Source organism: Coloeus monedula, assembly GCF_965178545.1.
Source record: "Coloeus monedula genome assembly, chromosome: 30".
In the NCBI taxonomy this organism is placed as follows: Eukaryota; Metazoa; Chordata; class Aves; order Passeriformes; family Corvidae; genus Coloeus; species Coloeus monedula.
The window spans coordinates 3,897,351-3,919,702 of NC_138810.1; the positions used below are offsets into that span (position 1 = coordinate 3,897,351).

The 22,352-nt window shown below is 65.5% G+C and overlaps 2 protein-coding genes across 5 annotated transcripts; both read right to left on the minus strand.

The window, feature by feature from the left end:
• Positions 1–594: 594 nt before the first annotated feature.
• On the minus strand, positions 595–15,052 carry PCBP2 (poly(rC) binding protein 2). Of its 4 annotated transcripts, XM_082299031.1 has the most exons (15): positions 14,892–15,052; positions 12,645–12,762; positions 12,270–12,293; positions 12,131–12,163; positions 11,723–11,839; positions 10,353–10,484; positions 9,640–9,768; positions 9,159–9,233; positions 7,652–7,738; positions 6,522–6,563; positions 5,465–5,537; positions 4,980–5,018; positions 4,029–4,081; positions 3,332–3,501; positions 595–1,159 (listed from the first exon to the last, which is right to left on the minus strand). In XM_082299031.1, the coding sequence occupies exons 2-15, from the start codon at positions 12,711–12,713 to the stop codon at positions 1,123–1,125; spliced, it is 1,080 nt and encodes a 359-aa protein (XP_082155157.1). In that variant the 5' UTR covers positions 12,714–12,762; positions 14,892–15,052; the 3' UTR covers positions 595–1,122. The 4 variants fall into 4 exon arrangements, with proteins under 4 accessions (XP_082155157.1, XP_082155159.1, XP_082155158.1 ...); XM_082299033.1 differs by lacking the exon at positions 7,652–7,738; XM_082299032.1 differs by lacking the exon at positions 4,980–5,018.
• Positions 13,967–21,206, minus strand: AMHR2 (anti-Mullerian hormone receptor type 2; the record flags this gene model as incomplete). The annotated part of the gene is given in 17 exon segments (XM_082299068.1): positions 13,967–14,097; positions 14,700–14,891; positions 15,568–15,861; positions 15,945–16,286; positions 16,384–16,420; positions 16,907–17,062; positions 17,549–17,902; positions 18,234–18,394; positions 18,528–18,642; positions 19,020–19,244; positions 19,508–19,622; positions 19,624–19,676; positions 19,678–19,694; positions 20,004–20,067; positions 20,372–20,529; positions 20,952–21,101; positions 21,194–21,206. Coding segments are annotated over 17 exon segments (2,577 nt in total).
• Between the last annotated feature and the right edge of the window lie 1,146 nt (positions 21,207–22,352).

Genomic DNA, 22,352 nt, shown 5'->3' on the forward strand with positions numbered 1-22,352 from the left:
TATTTATATAAATATCTATCGCTCTCTACTGCTGCTGCTGGCTCGGGGCAAGGGGGGAAAGGGGAGGGGGGCAGCGCCCTTCGGGGTTTATGTAGGTCCTACTGAAACCACTCCAGCGGGCAGAAGGGACCTCACCCCCTCATTCAGAGCAGGGGATAATGGGGGGTTGAGGGGCCGAGCCCCCCCTTTACTGGTGGCACTGGGAGGGGGGTGCATCACTCAGGGGCCAGGGAGGGGAACTTCTGTCACCCCCAGATGTCCCAGGGGGATTGTAGGGGGAAAAGGGGGGAAAGCAGAGAGGGAACAGAACCAACAGTGGTTCCATTAAAGACCAGTTTGGAGGCAAATGGGAAAGACCCTCTGAAAATTCATCTGGAGGGTCCAAGTTCCTGCCCCAGGACTGGCTTATCCCATTCCAGTGGGACTCCAAGACCCAACTGGGCCATACTGGGAGCACTGGGTTGGTTCTCCACCCTCTGGAAGGATCCCAAACACCAGCTGAGGGGGTTAATCCCTCTCCAGAACCAAACTGGGTCATACTGGGAGCACTAGGAAGAGCCAGGGGCGGTTCAAATAAAGACTGAGACAGGCAGATCCATTAACCAAAATATCCTGCAGGTTCTATTCACAAGGAAAAGCTCCAGTCCATCTTTTTATTCAGTTTTTTTTTGAAAAATTTCCTGACGTTACAGAACTAAACTGAAATATTTTTTTGTTGTTTTTTTTTGCTTTTTTTTCGTTTTTCTTCCACTCTTACATTTAATGACAAAAACAGAAACTTCATGAGCCGAAAAAACGGGGAGAGGAGGGGAGAAGGTGCTGGGGAGGGTGGGGAGAGGAGAGAGAAGCTTTATAAAACTAAGATTTGGGGTTCAGCAGTTTTAAGAGCTGAACGAAGGAATTAAAATGCTTTTAATTCAAGAGGAGAAAAAAAAAAAAATATAACCCCGAAAAACAGAACAAAAACAAAAAAACCAAAAAAAAAAAAATTGTTTTGAAACAAACTGAACCTGGTGAGTGGCGCGAGGCTGGAGGAACCGAAAATGTACAAACTAGTTTAAAACCTGGGTCGGTGCTAAGGGGCCGCAGATGGATGGCGAGGCGGGGGGGTCCGGGGCCCCCCTAACTGCTGCCCATGCCCCCGGTCTCCGAGGAGAGCCTGCAACGAGAAAAGGGCGTCAGAGGGACCCCCACGGTGGGAAGGGCGGCACAGGGACCCCCCAGCACCGCAACGGGGACGGGGCGCGCCCTCGGAGAGGCGACGGCCCCTTGGGGAGCGGCCCCGCAGGGGACCCCCCTCAGGACGGGTTTGGGGGTTTGCACAAGCAGCCAGGAAAGGGAGGTGCCCTCCCGCCCCAAAACGGCGCTGGAAGGGTCCAGGGGGGGTCTGGGCTGAGCGTGGCGGACGCTGCTCCCAGGGTTTGGGGAGGGGGAGTCCCTGGGGTCTCCCAGGCGGGGCAGGGAGGAGGCAGCAGAGGAAGGGGAGCGCGGGGAAAGGGGGGACCGCAGCAGGGCCCTCCGGGGTGGCAGGGGGTGCAGGGGACACACAGACACTGCACAGGGGCCCTGAGCCAGCAGGGACCCCCCAGGGGCAGCCCACCCTCCAGCCCCGCCGGCCACGCCCGTGGTGGCTCCGGGCTCGTCCCTCACTGCGGGTTTGGGGGCTGTGGGTGGCGGGAGAGACCCCCCTCAGGCAGGGGGACCCCCGGGCCGGGCCCCCGCTGTGGCACAGATCTACCAGATCAGATTCTCACCGTGGCAACTTTATTACAGGTACAGACAGTTAAGAGAGGACAGGTGAGGCCCCCAGGGCACCGGGGATGCAGTTCCCCCTCCCCCCAAAAAAATCAGAGTCCCTTCCCTCCCTCCACCCCCCCATCCCACCCCACAACTGCGCCCCAACTACTCAAAAAAAAAAAATGGGAAAAGGAGGAGAAATGGAAAAAAAAAAAAAAAAAAAGTAACAAGCAACAACTACAGGCAGGCAGAGAAGGAGTTGTGACCATCACAGGACAAAGGGACACAGTCTCTCGGCCGGCAAGAAAAACTCTGCTGCTGCCAGGGCAGCATGAGCTGAGTAAAAAGGAAAACTTAAAAAACCCAAAAAAATAATTAAAAAAAAAAAAAAAAAAAAAAGGAAAAAATAGAGAAAAAAATTGCTGTTCCAAGTCTCCTCTACGGGGTCCCGGTGCTGCCACCCCCTGGAGCAGCCTCAGTACGGGGAAAACCTTTGCTTCTCCGCTTTGAGTTTGTTAGTGACACAGGGCACGGCGGGCGCCGCGGCGCCTTTGGCCGCAGACACGACATTTAGCGCCAGGAGAGGGACAGGTTTCATGCCAAGCAGACTGGAGACACAAGGGGCGGTCGGAAGAGGGTTGGGGAGGCTGGAGGGTGCGTCGGAGGCCCCCGCGGTGGCGAGCGAGGGGGTGGTGGTGGAGGAGGAAGAAGAAGAAGGGGTGGAGGGTTGAGAGAGGTTGATGCTGAGGTGGTCAGGGATCGTGACGGAGGCTGCCTGGGAGGAGGGTTTAGCGCTTTCTAAACTGTAACAGAGGAGAAAAGGAAAACAACAACAAAAAAAAAAAAAAAAAAAAAAAAAGAAAAAAAGGGAAAAAAAAAACACGGGTGTGGGTGGGAGGGAAGGAACAGCACAAAATGCGAAAAAAAAGCACAGGACAAACAGCGAAAAACGGCGCAGGAGCCGAGCTGGGGGAGAAGGAGGAGGGAGGGAGGGAGGGAAGGAGTAGGGAGGGAGGGAGGGAAGGGATGGTGCTGCCAGGCCTGGCCCAGCCACACATGGGACCCCCACACCCCCCAGGAGGAGCCCGGCTTGGCCCCCAAGGTCCCCCCTTGTGCCAGAAGGAGCCAAAATCCAGAGAAAACCATGGGCAGCTGCTGCTCTGCCGAGCAGGGACACAGCCCCAGGACCTCCAGCCCCTCTCAGCCAGGGGATGCACTCCCCGCTGCAGGCAGGGAACAGGGGACACAGGGATACCAACGGGGCAGCCCGAGCCATGCCAGGCCCCCCACGGCCCCAGGGCAGAGTCAGGTGCTGCCAGCAGCACCGGCAGCTCTCTGGGATGGCAGCATCCCACCGGGACAGGGCTGGGCAGCCCCTCCTGCCACCCCTCAGGAGGTTCTGCAGGGCTGGGCTCCCCCCAGCCCCATCCATCACCCTGCAGCGTTCCTGGAGGCGATGGCAGCGGGGACACCGGGACAGCAGGCACGGGGAGGGGACAGGGGACGGGGGACACACGGGGGAGAGGAAACCCCTTCCCCTCATGCAGGGCACGGGGAGGGAGGGGACCCCAGGAGGTCGTCAGCGGGGACTCACCTGACATTAATTAGATACTGGGCCAGGCTGATGCTCGCTGCAGATCCAGTTATGGTCACCTGCCTGTCAGTAGAGCCTTCCACGGGGTTGGCAATCTTGATCTGAGCCCCGGACATCTGGCGGATCTCGTTGATCTTGGCACCCTGACGTCCGATGATGCAGCCAATCAGCTGGGAAGAGACACAAAGGGGTTAACTCGGCCTCATCCCTGCCCTGGCACCTCCCTCAGGGTGGGATATGGGGGGGGGGAAAGGGCTGTGCCAACCCCACAGGCTGCCCAGGGCAGGAGGGGAGGGAGGGCACGTTCTTGGAGGCGTCCAAAATGGTGTGGATGTGGCCCTTGGGGACAGTTCAGTGGGAGGGACAGTTGGACTTGGTGACCTTAAAGGCCTTTCCCAGCCTTAATAGTTCCATGATTGTGGGACTCCTGGGGCTGTGGCATTAAGGAGCTGGAAAAGGGGAGTTTAAGGGATTGAGAAAGGGCTTTTTTTGCCTTGAAGATCACTGGAACAGGGACCAGGGATGTGGCAGCAGCCAGAGCGGCCCCAGGAGGTGGTTTGGGATGCAGCCACGAGCCCAGCACAGCCTTAAAGCCAAGGACAGGCACCCCACAGCCCCTGTGAGAGGGGCAGACCCCAGGGACCCTCAGAGCTGAGGAACAGCCGCCCCCCACCCCCAAACCCCACAGGATACTCACATCATTTGGAATGGTGAGTTCATGGGAGGTGGTTTGGGCAGAGGCATCCAAACCTGCTCGGAGACAGAGAGGGGGCCCAGGTGAGGGCAGGGGCAGGCAGGGGGTGCAGCACCCCAAGTGCTGCCAGGTTCAGGCTGCCTGGGAGGGCTCCGAGCAGGCAGGGAGGGCACAGCAGGCTGGGAGGTTACTCTGAATCCTGCTGCTCCCCACCCCAGCTTCCTTCTCTCCTTGCTCACCCAGGAGTTCTCCTCTCTTTGTCCCCTCCCCGTGTGGATTCTCCATCAAGGTGGGACAATCCCAGAGCAGGGGGCTGCACTGGGGGGCTCCAGCCAGACACTCGGCTCCACTCCCGCTCTGGCTTCCAAAGGCTACATTACCCCAACTCCTCCTCCTCCTCCTCCCTGCAGCCCGGCAGGGCCGTGCTATGCCAGCGGGCGCTGGGAGGCTGCTCACACCCCACACAGGGCTGAGCTCGTGTGCCAGGGGCGTTTTGAACACATTTTTCCACTTTTCCCCCCCTTCCCAGCTCACTCCCTGTGAGAGGGAGCGGCGGCAGCCTCGAGGCCTTGCGCCAGGGCTGTGCAGGGGGACACAGCAGGTGACACCCGGTGCTGTCCCCCCACTCCCGGGGCAGCTCCGGCTCCTGACAGCTCCAGCACCTCCTCAGCTGGGGGTTGCTCCCCTCTGTGTGTTTTTTGGGGTGGGGAGGTTAAAGCTCAGGGCCCACAGCTCGCTGGGACAGCCGAGCCTCCACCCAGACCTGCTGCTCTCCACTATCCAGCTGTGCTCCAGGGCCTGACCAGCCGAGCCAGGCTGCACCTCCAGCCCTTCTGGGGCTCCCCTCGACCCCCTCTCCCCCCCCATCCAGGCAGCATCTATCAGAGAGAACGAGACCCCGGGCAGCATCAATACACAACAGAGTAACTACAGATCGTGTGTTTGGATCATTACCCCAATAGCCTTTCACCTCTGGAGAGCTGGAGTCAATGCCTGTTAAGATACAAGTCACAATGAGTTTGGCTGTCTTAAGTTTAGAGCCCCAAATGGGTAACTTTTTTCTTTTTTTAGGTGGTTTTGTGTTTTTTAGCCATCTTAGCAAATCTACAGCGAATTTGGTACAACTCAGCAGTTGCCTGCTTTAGGCCTGGAGTAGCCAGAGGGGAGAGAGCGGGTGCTGCGGGCCGGGGGTCTCCCAGTGCACTGGCAGAGCTGCGGAGGACGAGGGGCATGAGGGAGGGAGGGAAGCAGCGTGGATGGATGGAGGCCCTACCCCTGCGGCCCCCAGACACATCACAACAGCAGCAGTTACCTGGCCGGGCCCGGGGCAGCGTTTGGGTTTGGGTTTTTGTGAGCACAGCCCCACACAGGAGCCGGGAGCGGCCCGGGCTGGGCTCCGGCCCCACGCGAACGCACACAGAGAGAAGGAGTTTCCATACCACTGAATCCAGTGTTGCCATGAGACATTGGAAAGTGTGACTGTTGCATTGCCAACTGGTGCAGCTTGGTCAGCTAAAGGAGGGAGAAGGGAGAGAGAGGGAGAGAGAAAGAGAGAGGCTGGCGTTAGCCATTTCCCAAGGCCAGGGCCCAGAACTCGCCGCGCGCGCCCACACGGACACGGCCCCGCCGCCCGCCCTGGCCCCTCCGTGCTGCCCTGGCCCGGCTACGGTGAGCTGGGGGCTGTGCCCACCCCCCTCGGTGCAGCAGGGGCTGGAGGAGCGCAGGAACAGAAGCAGAGAGGAGCAGGAGGAGGGAGCAGGTGCCGGTGGCACCATGGGGAGCGCAGGGAACGGGCACGGAGCGCTCGGCTCGGCTCTGCCGTGCCAGCCCGGCTTCCTCAGAGCCCCTGTCCCCCCAGCCTGGTGCGTCAGACTCCCCTCGCTGCCCTACAGGTGCCAGGAGCAGAGATCAGCCCCTACGGGATGAGGATGGGTGCCAGAGGATGGAGGTGTCCGACAGCGCCGGCCGCTGCCGGGATGGTCCCTCCGCTCCCGACCGGCCCCGCCGGGCTGGGCCGGGTCCAACCCCCCACCCCGACTGCCACCTGCGCCTGCTCGCTGGGCCAGCTGTCCCCTGCCCCGGGAGAGCCACCGTGACAGAGCCACCGTGTGCTGGCTGGGGGGGGGGGGGGTTCTCGTGCCGAATTGAGGGAGGAGGAGGAGGGGGGGGCAAAGGAAAAGCCAGAGCTGGTGTGAAATGCCAAGCCAGGGAGAGGTGGGTTTGGAAAAAAAATATAATAAGGAGGAGGGAAGTGTCAGAGAGGAGGTGGGGGAGGATCCAAGGAGAGATCTGAGGCCGGCTGAAGCTGGCTGCAGGAGGGCCAACTGAGGGGGGGCGAGTTTTTTTGGGGGGGGGAGGTGCTGGGGAGCTCAGATCAGATCGAGTATTCAGCCCCAAGCTGAGCCAGCTTGAGTGGAGAAAGCACGGAGAAAATTTTGGAAGGTGGGGGAGGAAAAGGGTGGATTTCAAGACAAGAAGTTGTAAATAAAAACTTACATCTGGCTGTGGAATGGCATACTGTCCTTGAATGGTATAGGCCTACAAAAGGAGGAAAACAGTCCTATTAACAACCATCGGACAGCCACCCAGGGACAGACAGATTTCAACTAGCCAGGAAGTCAGAGAGCCAAGGTGGAGAGTTCTCCGGGGCGAGGGAAGTGGGGCAGGAGAGGCGGGGACGGATAAATGCTGTCACAAGCAGTTTCTAGGCTGGCGGTTACTCGAATTGGCCTGACGTGGCGGGTACGGGGAGGGGGTGGGCAGAATCGGTGCCGTCCCCCCCCCAAAAAAAAGGTGGCAGACAAAAAAAAAAAAAGGAAAAAAAAAAAAAAGAAAAAGTAAAAAACCAAAAAAAAAAAAAAAACCAACAAGAGAACGGCTGGGATCTTGATGAAGATGTTATGGTGTGGTGAGTCCGACAATGCTGCTATCCCTGCGCCCCCGCGCAGGCAGGGAGGATCCAACGCCCCCGCCGGCCCTGCTGCTGCTCCTGGCCCCTCTCTGCCCCGGCCCGGCAGCTCCCCCGCCTCCCCTCCCACCCCCAAAAAAAAAGTTTGCCCCGTTCCGAGTCCTCTCGTCACTCCGCACGCCTAGGACAACGTCGCCGGGCAAGCTACAGGTCAGTGCTGGCGCTGGCTACCACTGCTCGACACGGCCCAGTGCTCGGAGGGGAACGAGGCGAGGGCCTGACCTGCCACAACTCCGTGTCCCCGAGGTTACAAGGGACAGCCACAGACTTCAGATTCCTCCTGAAGCTACCCAGAAAGGGCGAGGCACTGGCTGGGGCCTGGCTGGCTAAGGTTTGGGGAGGTCTGGGGGGGCCGGGCAGGTGGGGTGGGTGGGAGAGGAAGGGGAGAGGGGGGTACACAGCCTCACTTCCAGGTCACCGGAAGAACTGCAGCCCAGGCTGGAATTGGCCCAAGTTCGTTGCCATGCAGTGGCTGCCGGGTGGCCTGCGTGAGGAGAGGTTGGTGGGCTCAGAGTCCAGTTCCCAGTGGACAGGAGTCCACAGCACAAAAAGCCACCGTTGTCGGTTTTGGGGGACGGGGACGGGGATGCCACCCTTGTTGGCAGTCTCAGAGAGGCCAAGGATTGAACGGGCCGTGGAGACTGAACTCCCCTCTCACCTCCTGAGGTGGTCCCTCCAAGTCAGAGTTGAGGCACATGGATGGGGCGGTGTGGGGGTAGCTCGCACTGCCGCTGCTGTACCTGTCCTGTGGATAAATTAGAGGACTTCAGTCTCCAGGGCTGTCAATCCGAAACCTTTCGCTAACACCAAACTCAACATCCACATTAGCTCAGTGCTGATCGAGGGCTCGCCCTGCTCTACGCACGACTCTGAGCTGCGAAGACAGAGAGCGCAAGGCCCACCAGGAGCGGGGCCCGGGCGGCTGCTGCGGGCCTGGGCCAGGGAGAGGGGCGGAAAGAAGGAAGGGGGAGAAGAAGGGCAAGGGGAGGGAAGAGATGCGTGGCTGTGGGCAGCCTGCTCCTCACTGCTCTAACGGGGAAGGCGGCCGGCTCCCGCCTCGGGGGTCCGCACGCTGCGGCCCCACTGCTGGCCAGGGGCGCGGGGGCTCCGCGCCGGCCAGGCCGGGCTCTTCCCCCGGGGTGCAGAGCGGCGGGAGAAGCTGTCGGAGAGGCGGGAGGGGGGGGCTGACCGGGTTCAGGTGGGGAGGAAGAGGCAGGGAGAGGGGCAGGGGTGGGGAGGAAGGGGATGGCGGCAGGTCCGTCCCCAAAACAAGCGTGGCAGGGTTGGGAGGGGGGGGAGAGCAGAGTCAGACCTGGCTCTCGGGGAGGCCGGCGGCAGCTACACCCCTTCCCTGACCCCCTTTCCCTGCCTACCGAGGCCCCCACTGACAAAGCCAGGCCCTGCCCACCCCGAGGGGCTCCCTGGCAGCAGGAAGGCAGCGGATGCGTTGTCGCCGTGGTTTCTCCGAGCGTTGGGGCAGCCCCGGGGGCCGCAGGGTGGGAGCAGCTGACCCGCACCTGGGCCCCGCCAGCCCGGGGGCTCTGGGCGTTACAGCGGACAGAGTCCCATGGGAGACCTGTCCCCTGTAAGGGGGCTCAGGCCAGGGCTCGGGCCACTCCCCAGCTCAGCGCAAGAGGGAGTAAAGCCTGGTCACCTGACACTACTCCTATCTGACACCCTCCCCTCGTGCGAGACGAAGCCTTTGCGCACCCCAACCCTACCCACGGCACAGGCTGAGCCTTTGCACCCCGAGAACCAGTGGCAGAGAACAGAGAACCCCCAACCTCCGGGCCAGTCACCCACAGGAGGTCACAGCGAGTCCTTGGAGCCAGCCTGAGGCAGAGGGGCAGAGCCTGGGTTTGGCAGCTCAGCCCGATTCAAAGCCCTACTGCCGCCACCACGCTGGCAAACATTTTTTGGCTGGTTAATTCCAGAAGTGTTTTCCAGTACCCTCTCCTCCCAAATTGGCCCTTTCCCCTGCTGCCATCCCTCAGCAGGGATGGCTGGAGCTAGCTCTGGGAGGGCGAGGCCCAGCAGAGCTGCTTGAGGCCGAGGGCCCAGTGTGGGTGACGGGCACGTGGAGCGGCCGGGGCGCGCTGGCAGCTTGGTACGACACCCCCCGCCCCTCCCCACCCCACACCCCAGGAGCAGAGGAGAGGCCTTACCTGGCCGCCTGCAAAGATGACGGGAGAGCTGGATGGCTTGGGTCGGTACGGGATGGTGACACCCTTCGGGGGAGACTGGGTGACAGGCAGAGAGGGCAGGTCAGACACTGAGCGCCGCTAGCACCAGGCCCCCTCCCTGCACCCCACACCCCCAGGGCTCTGCTCTGCATGTCCAGCTAGCCCTTTGGGGGACCCAGGGCAGGGCCATTTCTTCCCCATCTCAAGCACAGGGCCGAGGGAGGACACCCAGGAGAATGGCAGGGCCATGGGTGACACCGTGAGCAGCTCTCAAGGCCCCGCATGACCCTGGTTTTAAGCGGCTCCAAGCCTCACCTGGATGAGGCTGTAATCCCCAGCTATCCCTTTGTCCACCAGCAGCTGTGTTTTTTTCTCCCCCCTCAGCATTTCCACCCCTCCAAGGGCAGCGGGATCCCCTGCAGCACCGGCCTCCCCAGGGCACGGGCCCGAGGAGGGGCCCTACCTCAAGCATGACGACGCAGATCTGTTTGACGCACTCGATGATGGACTGTGGGATCCCAGCGATGGTGATGGCTCGCTCAGTCGAGTTGGGCAGCATGTCCCCTGCCACCTGGACCTGTGCCCCCGTGCTCTGCCAAGCCGAGGGTTAAAAATAGCCCATCAGACCCCGGGCAGGGCTGAGACCTCAGCGACGAACCCTGCGCATGGTTATACATAGCCAAAACTGCCCCCCCTCCACTCCTCCTTTCCCCCAAAATAAAGTCCTTTAATCCCAGCTGGATACAATTCGGTCACCAGGAGCCTGAGGCAGCAGAGGGGAACCTGGACTTAGCCTGCCCCTGTAACCCAAGCCAAGCCAGTCCCCATGCCACCAGAGCCGGGCAGAGTTAATCCAACAGCCCCCAGTGCTAAATGACACGGCCGAGGGCAGCGCTGCCAGCGCATCTCCCTCTCCAAAATCTCGGAAAAGGCCGGTGAGGAGGCAGTCAGGAGCCATGGGAAGGGGGGAGCAAGAACCCAGGCATCCAGCTGTGAGGGACAGCACCAGGCAGAGAAGGGTCTGCCCAGAGTCTCAGCCTGCCAAGCACTAAAAATACAGGGAGCTCCAAAAAAATCCCAGTGATGTCACATCCCTGGGGCAGGGACAGCGCAGGGATTTGCCCTTGGGGACACCTGAACCCCACCGTGGGCCCCCCCAGGCTGGGCACCACGCACCTCTCGGATCTCCTTGATCTTGCAGCCTCCTTTGCCAATGAGGGACCCGCACTGGCTGGCGGGGACCACAAGCCGGAGGGTGACCGGGGGCCGGCTGGCAGCTGTGCTGTTGGTCATGGAGCTGCTGATGTCCTGCGAGGAAGAGGAGGTGTTGAGGGCTCGGCCCTGCTGGGACGGCACGCGCTGGGGACGTGCCCGGCACAGGGACGGGGAGGTGACGCTGGCACCAGTGGCCCAGGCCAAGGTGACCTCGGGGCTTTCCCAGTCCCGTTTCCCAGGAGTTCCTCAGCAGCCCAGAAAAAACAGAGCCGTATTTTGGGGAAGCAGCAGCCAAACTCTCTGCCTCACTGGAAATGGGTGTAAGCACTGCCCCCAGGCCGGGTCCCACCTCAGCCAAGCAGGAATCGGTGCTGGAGGGGGACAAGGGACTGAGGGGGGGCCCAGGGACTCCGCAGCTCCAGGGTCAGCACGGAGCCTCCCACTGCACCAGGGATCAAGGCAGCAGCTCTGGGAAAAACAATCCCGGCGCCGATTACAGCGGTCATGTGCTGGCAGGGGGAGGGGAGGCACAAGGCCAGGGCTCAACTGACCTACTAAAAGCAAAGCTTCAGCTCCAAGGCCGGTGCCCAGAGCGCTGCAGAGCCATGCAGCCCTTGAAGGACTCTGGCTCCCAGCACACGGCACTAACAGCTCCAAGCTCTGCAGCCTTTAAGGCTGTGGTGAGAGCAGGGGGATTTGGGGACAGAGCTGCCAGCACAAGATTGTTTTTCCCATGGTAGTGTCCCAAATCCAAAGGGCAACAGGATTTGTACCCCCACAGGTGAGGTGGGGGCCACAGAGCTCTGTCCCATACCAGGTGAGGAACACTCTCAACTCCTGCTCTCTCCAAAGTGGAGCAGGATGAAAATGTCGACATCACAGCCCTGAGGAGGCTCTAACACCTGCAGGACACACGTTATCCAGCAGCAAAATCCCCCCTGGAAGTCCCTGATTTAACAGGACCAGGGACACGAGGCAGCCCCTCCAGCCCCACATGGCTGCACCTCCAGCTCCTCCTTGGCAGGGCTGGGACAGAGCTGAGCCCTGGGCTGTGCTGCGGGAAGTGGCATCAGCACGACCAGAGCCAGGGGGATTCCAAGCCCTGTCCTGTCCCACGCTGTGGGCGGGAAGTCCCTGCGGGGCTCTGGCTCCAGAGCTGCCTGGACCTTGCCCCAGCGCAGGTGCCGGGCAAAGATCGGGGGCCAGGCAGGGAAATGCTGGCTGCCCGTGCGGAACGACAGCCCTGGGCCCCCCGGGGCTCATCCCGGGGTCAGCTCATCCAGAGAGAAGGGATAAACAGAGGCAGTGGCTGCAGGGGGCCGCGGACACACCTCTTCCAGTTTGTCAATGATCATCGCAAAGGCTTTGAAGATGGCGTTGGTGGGTCCCGCGAGGGTGATGATCCGCTCAGGGCAGTTCCCTTCCGAGATGTTGATGCGAGCTCCGCTCTGCGGGGAGGCAAACGCCACCTCAGTGCTCCGGCTGCCTGGAGTTCCTCGGGATTTCTCCGGATCCCCCGCTGCCACCGCCAGGGACAGAGCCCTCCCTCCTCCTCCTCCTCCTCCTCCCCTCCCTCGGCTCGGGCAGCCATCTTCTCCTCCTCGGCTTCCTGCCGCGCCTGCCCACACCTCCCGGCATTCCCCGCGCCGCCGCTCCGGCCGCCGCCGCCGCGCTGCCTGCGGAGCCCTCGCAAGGCCCCACGGAGCCTCCCCCTCCTCCCGCAGCCCCCCAGGACTCACCTCCTCACGCATCTTCTTCACGGACTCCCCTTTCTGTGAGGGAGGAGAGAAGGGAAAGAGGCGTCAGCACGGCTGCGGGAGGCAGGGGGATGAGGGGAGAAGGGGAAGGTAGGGCTAGGGGAGTTTGTTCCTCACTTACCTTCCCAATGATGCTTCCCACCTCCTGGGATGGAAACAAAAGCACCATTAGTCAGCGTTTTAAAAACTCCTGGAGCCCCAAGCCTACACTCGGCTCTTTTCACAGTCAAAACAAGCTTCTGAGTGCTTGAGATCTGCCCCTCAGATAACTGGGGTTTACCCCAGTTGTGCTGGTCTTGCTCCCACCTGAGCTCCTATCAGGTCCTTCCCCCCACCCCATAATTATTTTCTTCGCTAGCTGCACCCCAGGATCTGTCTGGGCACCAGCAGCACATTTCTGACCCCACGGCAGCGCCAGGGGATCCCGCGGCCATGGAAGCACCCAGCCCACCCTGTGCCAGGCCGGGGGTCAGCACAGAGGACTGGGGACACGAACCTTTCCGTGCATGAGTAGCCGGATGGTGAGTGTGACATTGAGACCCCCTTCGATGACTCCGGTGTCCATGGTGGGCAGCGCGGGGTCGGCTCAGGCTGCGGCAGCGCTCGGGCCTCGACTAGGGGCGAGAGGGGCTGGGTGAGTGAGGGGCTCTGCCACCCCCCAGCCCATCCAGGCAGGATTCCAGCCTCCCTGCGCTGCTTCTCCCCTCAAATCACCCCCGGAAGCACTGGGCTGATCCACGGTGGTTTGGTTACTCCTCCTATGAACTTCCAGGGCCGCACTGGCCTGATCCCACCTGGATCCCGCAACTCTTGGGGCCATGAGGGTCCTGCTCAGCCCCTGCCTCCTCCCAGCCCCAATTCTCGCAGGGGCTTCCCTGAGGAACAACTGAGAACTATAGGGTGACCCCCAGGTAGCACTGGGGACACAAACGGTCCCTGGACACAACCAGGGATCCCAAGGGGGCACTGAGAACTAATTGTGGTCCCTACAGGTCCGGGGAACCTGCCTCTCCCTGCGAGCCCCACACTTTCCCCAGCCCAAGTCTTCTCAAAGCTGCCCAATGGGAGCGGGCGCCCCAATCCCAGGGCTTTGACCCACTGGGAAGCCAGGATTAGGGAGAAAATAAAGCCCACCCGCTTCCCTGAGCCCTGTGCCCGCGCGGGGCCTCCCGGAGCAGGTTCCGAGGCGATTCCCTCAGACCCAGATAAGGCCACATGAGCGCACGATCAGGTTTCAAACCACCTGAGTCGGCAGCGGTTGCAAAACAGCCCAGCCGGCCCCAGCCGAACGTTTCATGCGAATCCGGTAAATAAAACTCCCATTTCGGCCAGCGCTTCTGCCCCATCAAAGTTTAACCGCGGCGGGGCAGGGCCGGGGCCGCGCTGCCTCGCTGGCACCGGAGAGTATTGCCGCAGCCTCCATGAGCTCAGGCCGACATCTCCCCCGCATCCAACCCGGTTCGGGGAGCAGAGCTCGGGATCGGAGCCCCGGCAGCGGGGCGAGGGCAGAGCCGGCCCCGAGCCCGCCCGGCCGCGCCTGGGCCCGTCCCGGGGACAAAAGGGGCCAAGGGGCCCCGCCGGGGGTGACGCGGGCCCGGGCCGGGCTCCCGGCGACGCTCTTCGCAGGGAAACTTCCCCCAGCTGCCGCTCGGCCCCGTGCCGGATCCCCCCCGCCTAACGCTGGGGACGCGGCTACCGGGCTTGGGACGTGGCTCCGAATCGAGCCCGTCCCTGAGGCGGGGACGCGGCTCCAGAGCCAGCTCAGCCCCGCGCGGTGGGGGGGGGAACCAGGCCGGGGCCGCGGGAGCGGAGCGGCTGTCACGGAGCGACCCCCGGAGCCGCGATGGAGCCCCCGGATGGGGCCCGATCACAAAGCGGGTGAGGGGGATCCCCGGCCGGCGGCTCCGAACAGGACCCGGAGCCCGGCGAGGGGGGGAACCGGCCGAGTGCTGGGAGAGCGGGGGGGCGCCGCGGGGAAGAAGGGGCCTCTGGATCCCGGACCGGGCGGCACCGGCCCCGGTGCTCCGAGCCCCCCCTGGACCGGGGGGGACGATACCCCCGGGCGGGAATCGCGCCTCCCCTCCGGGCATCCCCGGGTGGGTTCCCGGATCGCCCGGGGGGGGGCGGCGGCTCCGCGCGGGCCCGTCCGTGCCCTCCCTTCCCGCTTCGGCGGGGGGAAAACAACAGCGCGGGATGGCGGAAAAACCGGGCCCGGGCGGGAAAAAAAAAACCTCCTCAAATAAAAAAAAAAAAAACTAAAACAACGACAAAAAAAATTAAAAAATAAACTCCAAGAAAACGGAGTAGAAAGAAAGAAAGAAAAAAAAAAAAATCTCCCCACGCCCCTCGGGGCCCCCCCGCACCCGGCCCGGGCGGGGGGCGGCGGCGCCATGTGACGCACGCGGCGCCCCGAACCCCCCCGGGCCGGTTCCGGGGGGGGGAGGAGCGGGGGGGGGACGGCGGGAGGGGGCAGCGGCGGCCCCCGGTCGCCCCAAGCCCGTTTCTCCCCCCCGGCCGGCGGCGCGGGGCGCGCGGGCCGCACAGGCCGCACAGGCCGCGCAGGCCGCGGGCGCCGTGAGGGCGCGGCCGGCGGGGGGGCGGCGGGGGGGCCGCGCGAGGGCCCGGCCCGGGGGGGGTCGGACCCGGATGGCGGCCGGGGGGGGGGCGCGGGGGGGCCCGCGAGGAGGGCCGGGGGGCGGCGGTGGGGGGGCGATGGGGGGGGGGGGGCGGGGGTCGGGCCTACCTGTGTCGGCGCCGGTAACGGCGTTGGGCGAAGGGCGCTCCGGGCGGAGCGGGAGGAGGGAGGGCGGGAGGGAGGGGGGGGGAGGCGGGGAGGGAGCGCGGCGGGCGGGCGCGCGGGATGGCGGCGGCGGCGGCGCGGGCGCGGCTGCTCCGGCTGCGGCGGCCGCGGGTCTGGGAGGGGGCGGCGGGCGCGGCCCGATTTACACCCGCCCCGACCCGGAAACGCACCGCGCGCGCGGGGCGGGACAGAGCGGCCGCCGCCCTGCAGTGCGCCCCCAGGCGGCGCGGAGGTCCGAGAGGGGAATGGGGGCGGGATGGGGGCGAGGGGCGAAGGGAGAGTGGGGAGAACTGGGGGGGGGGGGGACTGAGAGGAATGGGGGGCATTGGGGGGTAAGGAGGTGTAATGAGGAGTAATGGGGGGCACTGAGGGAGCTCTGGGGGAAATTGGGGGTAAATGGGCGAATGGGGGCAATGGTGTGTAATGGGGGGCACAGCAGGGGCTAATGGGGGCAATGGAGGGGAATGGGGGGTAAATGGGGGGCCCTGGGGGGGAACTGGGGAGTGATTAATGGTGTGGTAGAATTGTGTATGGGGAGCCATGGGGCACTGGGGGCAATAGGGGCACGGGGAGCAGCCCCCTCTCTCAAGGAGCTTTGGGGGTTTGGGTACCCCCCAACCCCAGCCCCCCATCGGCGCGAAGGAGGCGCTGACACACATTGGGGTGTCCCAGGGCTTTATTGGGGGACAGCAGGAGCACTCTTGGGACCCCCCCGGGACCACGGGGACAGGATGGGAGCCTGGCTGCTCCCAGGTGGGTCCTGGTTGTCCTGGGGGGTCCCGAGTGGTCCTGGGGGTCCCAGGGGTTCCAGGAGGTCCTCGGGGGTCCCAGGTGATTCTGGGGGGTCTGGGAGGTCCCAGGAGCCTCAGTCGGAGCTGCTGGAGGAGGACGAGGACGAGGACGACGAAGAGCGCTGGGGGGGGACAGCAGAGCCATGAGCCCCCGAGGGGGGGCTGGGGGTCACCCCCTGTGCCCCCCCCCCCGCGTCCCCCCCACCTTGTGCCTCTTCTGAGCCTTCTTCATCCTCTTCTTCATCTTCTTCGCCGCCTTCTTGTCCAGCCCGGGGGGGAACGAGGGGAGCACCCCCGGCTGGGGGAGCACCCCCGGGTGGGGGGGCTGCGGCAGGGGGGGGCCCAAGGGGGGGCCCAAGGGGGGGCCCAAGGGGGGGACCAGAGGCGGCCCCGGGGGGTACGGGGGAGCGCCAGCGGGGTACGGGGGCTGTCCGGGCCCCACCAGCGGGCTGGGGGGTGCCGCGGGGGGGGGGTACACGGGGTTGGGCGGTGGGACCTGGGGGGGGTACGTGGGGTTCGGGGGGTACGCGGGGTTGGGGGGGGGCGGCTGTCCTGAGGGGGAGAAAAGAGGAGATTGAGGGGGGGGAGGGGCTGACCCCGGGGGTGTCAAGGCAGCCCCCCCAGTCTGGGGTGTCCCCCTGTACCTGCACCAGGATTCCACATGGTGGGAGACTCCAGGACCTGGGGGGGGGGGGGGGGCACAGGGCGTGAACGGGGACCCCCCCCAAACCCCCCCACTGCCGTGGGGATCCCCCCGCTGCACCCAGAGGAAACTGAGTCACGGAAGCTTTGGGGGGTCCCCCCGGGACTGGATCGAGGGAGCAGAGCAATAGGGAGGGTACGGGGGGGCTGTGGGGGAGTCGGAGTGTTTGGGGGTGAAGAGGATTTGGGGTTTGGGGTGCAGAAGAGGCTGCAGGCTGAGTTTGGCGCCCAGGGGGGATTTGGGGGTGCGCGGGGATTGCAGGGGAGCTCTGGGGGTGCGCAGGGGGGTTCTGCGGTGAGGGGGGTGCTGGGGCTCCGCTCCCACCTTCGCTCCGGCCGCGGCCCCTCCGGGCAGGAAGCGGGGCCGGGGCCCCACCCCAGGGGAGGGCCCTGAGCGTGGCCCCTCCCCCGCCCGGTTCCCGTTGTTTCCCCGCCTGCCCCGTGCCTCAGTTTCCCCGCACGCACCTGGCGGGGGGGGGCCCCCGGGCCGGGGTCCCCCGGGGTCGGTGCGGGCCCCGCGGCCAAGCGCTGGAGCCGCTGCAGCGCCCGCTCGGCCGAGAGCCGCGCCTCGGGGTCCGGGTCCCAGCAATCCTCCAGCAGCTCCGGCAGAGCCCCCCCGGGCTGTGGGACCCCCCCCCCCCCCCCGGGCTCAGCGGGAGCCCCCGGGCGGGGGAAACACCCGGGGACACCCCTGAACGGGGACACCCCTGAACGGGGACACCCCTGAATGGGGACACCCCTGAACGGGGACACCTCCCGGTACCCTCAGCGGCATCGCTGGGCAGCTGCGAGGGGACCCCTGGGCAGCGATGCCCCTCCAAACACCCCCGGGCACCCAGGCAGGGACCTCCCCTCGGGCCCCCTGAGTCACCCGGCACCCCCTGAGACCCTCTGGGGACCCCCGGGGTAACACCCCAGAACAGGGACAACCCCCGGGCAAGGGTCAGCATCTTTGGGCAGCTGGGAGGTGACACCGCGGGCACCCCAAACACCCCGGGGCACCCAGGCGGGGATCCCCCCCTCGGACCCCCTGCACCCCCCTGGGACCCCCGCGGGTCACGCCCGGCCACCCTCGGCCCCCCGGTCAGGGGTCCCCGGGGGTCTGACCTGGGGCGCGCAGTGCCAGGCCGGGGGGATGAGCGGCCGCCGCCTCTCGTCCGCAGCCAAGCGCCGGAGCTGAGCCCCGGTGGGGCTGGAGCCCAGCTCGGCCTCGTACGCCAGCCGGAACGGCGGCACCGGGGCTCCTGCAGGGCGGCCGGGGGTCAGCGGGGCCGGGGCGCCGCAGGTAGTGCGGGAGGACCCCCGGGACTCACCGGGGCTCAGGGCCTGGCAGCGGGACAGGATCTCCCAGAGCAGCAGGGCCAGGGCGTAGACGTCGGCCTGGCGCAGGGCCCGGCCCCAGGCCCGCAGGTCCAGGCTCTCGTCCAGAATCTCGGGTGCCAGGTACCGCTGGGTGCCCGCCTGTACCCAGTGGGGTCCTGAGCTCGGGGGACAGGGCCACCAGGGCCACCAGGGCCCTCCGTGCCAGGGATGGGCTCGTGCAGGAGTGAGGGCTCAGCTGGCACCCACAGCCCACACTGCCAGTGGCGTCTGGGGTGCCATCCCCATCCCAGGGCTGTCACCTCTCCTTCCCATGCCATTCCCATTCCTGTCACATCTCACTCCATCCCCATTCCCATTCCCATCCAAATCCCATCCTATCCCCATCCCATTCCATCCTCTCCACTCCCCCATCCCACCTCCTATCCTCTCTCCATCCCAATCCTATCTCCATCCCACTCCACCCCGTCACCTTCCGGATGGTCACAGCGTGCCGGGCGCCGGTGCTGTCCTGGGCGCGGGGTGGCAGCGCCAGCGCCAGCCCGAAGTCGCCGATGGCGCAGGTGCCATCCTCCCGCACCAGCACATTCTGGCTGCTCAGGTCCCGGTGCACCACGCTGGGCTTGTACAGCCCTGGGGGCACCGGGAGTCACGGGGGGACAGGGCAGGGGAGCCCAGGCTAGGGGACAGGGCAAAGGGGACCCCCGGGCAGAGTTCAGGGAGGGGGGGAACAGGGCAGGGGACACTCCAGGGGTGCCACCCTCACCGTCACGCCACAGCTCCTGGTGCAGGAAGGCCAGGCCGCGGGCCAGGGACAGCGCCAGGCGCACGCTGCCCGCCCAGGTCCCCACGTGCTGCCCCAGGAAGTGGCGCAGGGAGCCCTGGGGACACGCAAGGGACACGGGAGGGGATGTGGGGAGCCCAGCCAGTATCTCCCACACATCTCCGCCCCCAGCCCCCCGTCCCCACCCCTGTGCTCCCCGAGTGTCCCACGCACCTCCCGAGCCCCCTTAACCCCCAGTACCCCCTGAGCCCCTGGAGCCTCCCGAGCCCCCCATTGCCCCCCATTGCCCCCCTTACCTCCTGCACACCCTGAGCCCCACAATCCCCCGAGCCCCCCCAGCCCCTCGCACCCCTCGAGCCCCCAGAGCCTTCATGCTCCCCTGTACCCTCCGAGTCCCCCAAGTCCCCCCAGCCCCTGTTACCCCCCAAGCCCCCGTTACCCCCCGGCCCCCCTGAGCCCCCCGAGGTGACCCACGGCCGGGTAGAGCTGCAGGACCAGGAGCCCCCCTCGGGCGCGGGGTCCGGCTGCCCTGGTGTCCAGCAGCCTGGCCACGTTCTCGTGCTCCATCAGCGGCAGCGCGTGCACGGCGCGTTCGGCCGCGAACCGCCGGCCAGCCCCGGCCGCGAACGCCTTGATGGCCACGGGCCGCTGGCGCAGCGTCCCCCGCCACACGGCCGAGAACCGCCCCGACTGCAGCACCTGCCCGCGTGGACAACGGGACACAGCTGGCACCGGGTGTCCCCAGCCCCCGGCACCCCCGCGCACAGGAACCCCCATGGCCGGGCACCTTTGCGGTGTCCCCGGGTAGCGCTGCTGTGCCACCCCTGGACTGATGCCCACTCTGTCGTGGGTGTCCCCTCATCCCCCCCCCCCAGCATCACCTCCTTATCTGCCCTCCCACTTGGGTGCCCCCCGTGGGTGTACCCCCCTTGTGTGCCCCTTGTCCCGCGGGTGCCCCGCACCTGCAGGAAGCGCAGCGCAGGCAGGTCCGGGCTGGGGGGCTCCGGGGGGACCCCGATTCTCCGGCCCCCCCGCGGTGGCTGCCCCGTGTGGGCCCTTGTCCGTCGCAGTGCTGGATGGGGGACACGGGGGACGCCCCCATCCAGGGACCCCCCCCGCAGGAAGCCCCCCAAATCAGGGACACGGGACCTGGGGACACCAGGGACCACCAGCCCCCCCTCACCAAGCAGGGGACATGGGGAATGTGGCAGCCCGGGATCCCCGGGACACTGGGGACACCCCACCCGGGACACCCCACGTGAGGGTCACTAGGACACCAGGGACCCCCCCGCCCCAGGGACAGAGTGACACAACACTTGGGGACTCCCCCCCTCCATTCCGGGAGACCCGCACTCTGGGAACACCAGGAATGTGGCATTTGGGGACACCCAGTGGACATCGGGTTGGGAGTGGCTGTGCCCGCCGGTCCCCCCGACCCCGCCGTGTCCCTGTCCCTACCGAGGATGCCCAGACAGGTGAGGAGGATGAGGAGGAGGGGGCCGGCACCCCACAGCCACAGGGTCCCCGCCCGGCCGGGCACTGGGGACAGAGACTGCGGTGACACGGGGCCCCCTGGCCCTCCAGGTCTCCGGGGTGGTGATGGGGGACCCTTTTGGGGATCCCATGGCTTCCCCAGCCCCCCGTGAGTCCCGGGTCCCCCTCACGGACCCCCCAGTCCCCCACGGGTCCCCTCTGGGTCCCACCCTCCCCACTTGGGGGTCCATCCCCCGTGGGTCCCCTCTGTGTGCCCATCCCCGAGTGTCCCCCAAAACGGGCCCGCCCGGCCCCCCCGTACCTGGGCCCTGGCGGGCCCCCCCCAGCCCCACGGCCGTGCCTGTCCCCGTCGCCGTCGCTGTCCCCGTGGCGTTGCCGTTGCAGAGGTGGCCGTGGCACAGGCACAGGAGCACGGAGCCACCGGGGATCCCCGCGGGGCTGGGGGAGCAGGTGGCCGAGGGGCAGGCGTCCCCCTCGCCTCCCCAGCAGCCTGGGGACAGCGGGACGGTCACCCCGGGGTGCTGGGTGACCGGGAGGGGGCAGCGGGACAGGTGGGGCCCCCCGTGCGGGTCCCCCCCGCAGCTGCTCCTCCCCAGCACTGCCGCAGCCGCTGCTCAAGGCCAAGGTCAAGTGCAGCCGCTGGGAGGGACCAGAACTTCCCCAAACCTCCCCAGACAGGACCAGCCCCCACTCCCTGACCCCCCCGGCCAGGATCAGGCCCCTTTTGCCTCCCCAAGACCCCCCAGGGCAGAACCAACCTCTCCATCCTGCCCCAAACCCCCCCCCGGGGCAGGACCAAACCTCTCCATCCTCCCCCATCCCCTTCTGGCCCTCCAAAATCCTCCCGGGGTAGGCTCAGACCGCAGCCCCCCTTTCCCCCTCCCTAAACCCCCCCGGTCCCGGGGGTCTCACCCTGCACCAGAGCGTGGCTGCGGTTCCAGATGCCGATGCAGCACTGGCCGGGGGGGCAGCGAACGGCGCCTGCCGCCGCCCCCCCCGCGTCCCCAAGCTCGCCCCGCACGCTCGGGTGCTTGTTGGACACGCAGGTCAGGTTGTGGGGGCCTGGGGGGGGGGACACACACACGCACCAGAGGGTGGCTGTTAACCCCCCCAAAATGCCCCCCAAGCCCCGTCTGGGCCCCCCCAGCACCCACCTGGGCGCCCCATGGAAGCCTCCGCGGGGCCGGTGGGAGTGGAGCCGAGCGAGAGCAGGACAAGGAAGAAGAGGAGGAGGAGGAGGAGGAGGAGGAGGAAGGTGCTGCCCCCGCATCAGGGAGGAGAGAGCTGGGGTATCCGGGGGGGCAGCCAGGCCTGGCCCCCTGCCCTGCGTCACCCGGAGGGAGCTCAGTGTCCCCTGTCCCTGCTGGTGCCACTCTGGGACCAACTGCACCCCCCAAAAGCGGCCCGTGAACCCCCAAATGGAGCTCAGTGTCCCCGGGCCCCACTCTGCGACCGACTGCCCCCCTGCCACTCCCCCAAAACCCGTCCGTGCCCCCCTCAAAGGGACCCCCCCGCAGACTTCCAGACAACGCCAGCGACTCGTGTTTATTACAAAAAGAACTCGTCGTTCCCCATTTACAAAGGAGCCCCCCAAAACTAACAGTTTCATCTAAGTCTTTTTGTACAAAAAAATAGCACTTTGGGACCCAAAAAAAAAAAAACCATCCACCCCCTTCCCCCCCAAAAAAATCGCCTTTGGGGGGGGTTTATGACATCAGCCACTGGATTTGTAAAAACCACCCCCCCCTCCCCTCCCCTTCCCCAAATTAAAACAGAACAGAGACAGGACGAGATCAAACAGGGAGAGAATTATTGCCAGTTTGGGGGGACTGGACCCCCCAGGACCCCCCCCGCTGCATAGAGAACTGGCCCCGGCCCCCCCAGAATGAAGGGGTGACAGTGGATTAAAGCTGGGAGGTGGGGGCAGCCTCGGGGACAGCCCCAAGAGCCCCCCCAGACCCTCTGCGGGCTGTGGGGGGCGGGAGGGGAGCAGGGGGGGCTCATGCCCAGCCCGTCACCCCCTTGTCAAGGCACGTTCGTGTTTTGTGTCCCGGGAATGGCTGGGGGGGTTTGGAGTGGGGACCCTGGTGCCAACAGAGCCAAAATGGGGGTGACGGGATCCAGCTGCCCCCCCGGCACTGGGAGCAGCGCTGGTGGTGTGAACCCCCCCAAAATGCTCTGATTTCACCCCAAATCTTCTGTCGTCTCCCCCCCCCCAAAAAAAAAACTGCAGGGGAGCAGCCCAGGCTCTGAACAGGACCCCCCCCGGGGGTCCCCCTCCCTCCTGTCTGCGCTTCCTTAGGAAAGGCAAGC

Excerpts from the sequence above, each read along its gene's own strand:
- PCBP2 (XM_082299031.1), bottom strand. The coding sequence starts at position 12,713 with ATGGACACCGGAGTCATCGAAGGGGGTCTCAATGTCACACTCACCATC. Across the intron at positions 12,294-12,644 it reads GGCTACTCATGCACGGAAAG|GAGGTGGGAAGCATCATTGG; the intron begins GTTCGTGTCCCC and ends TTTCCATCCCAG. Across the intron at positions 11,840-12,130 it reads TGAAGAAGATGCGTGAGGAG|AGCGGAGCTCGCATCAACAT; the intron begins GTGAGTCCTGGG and ends GCCTCCCCGCAG.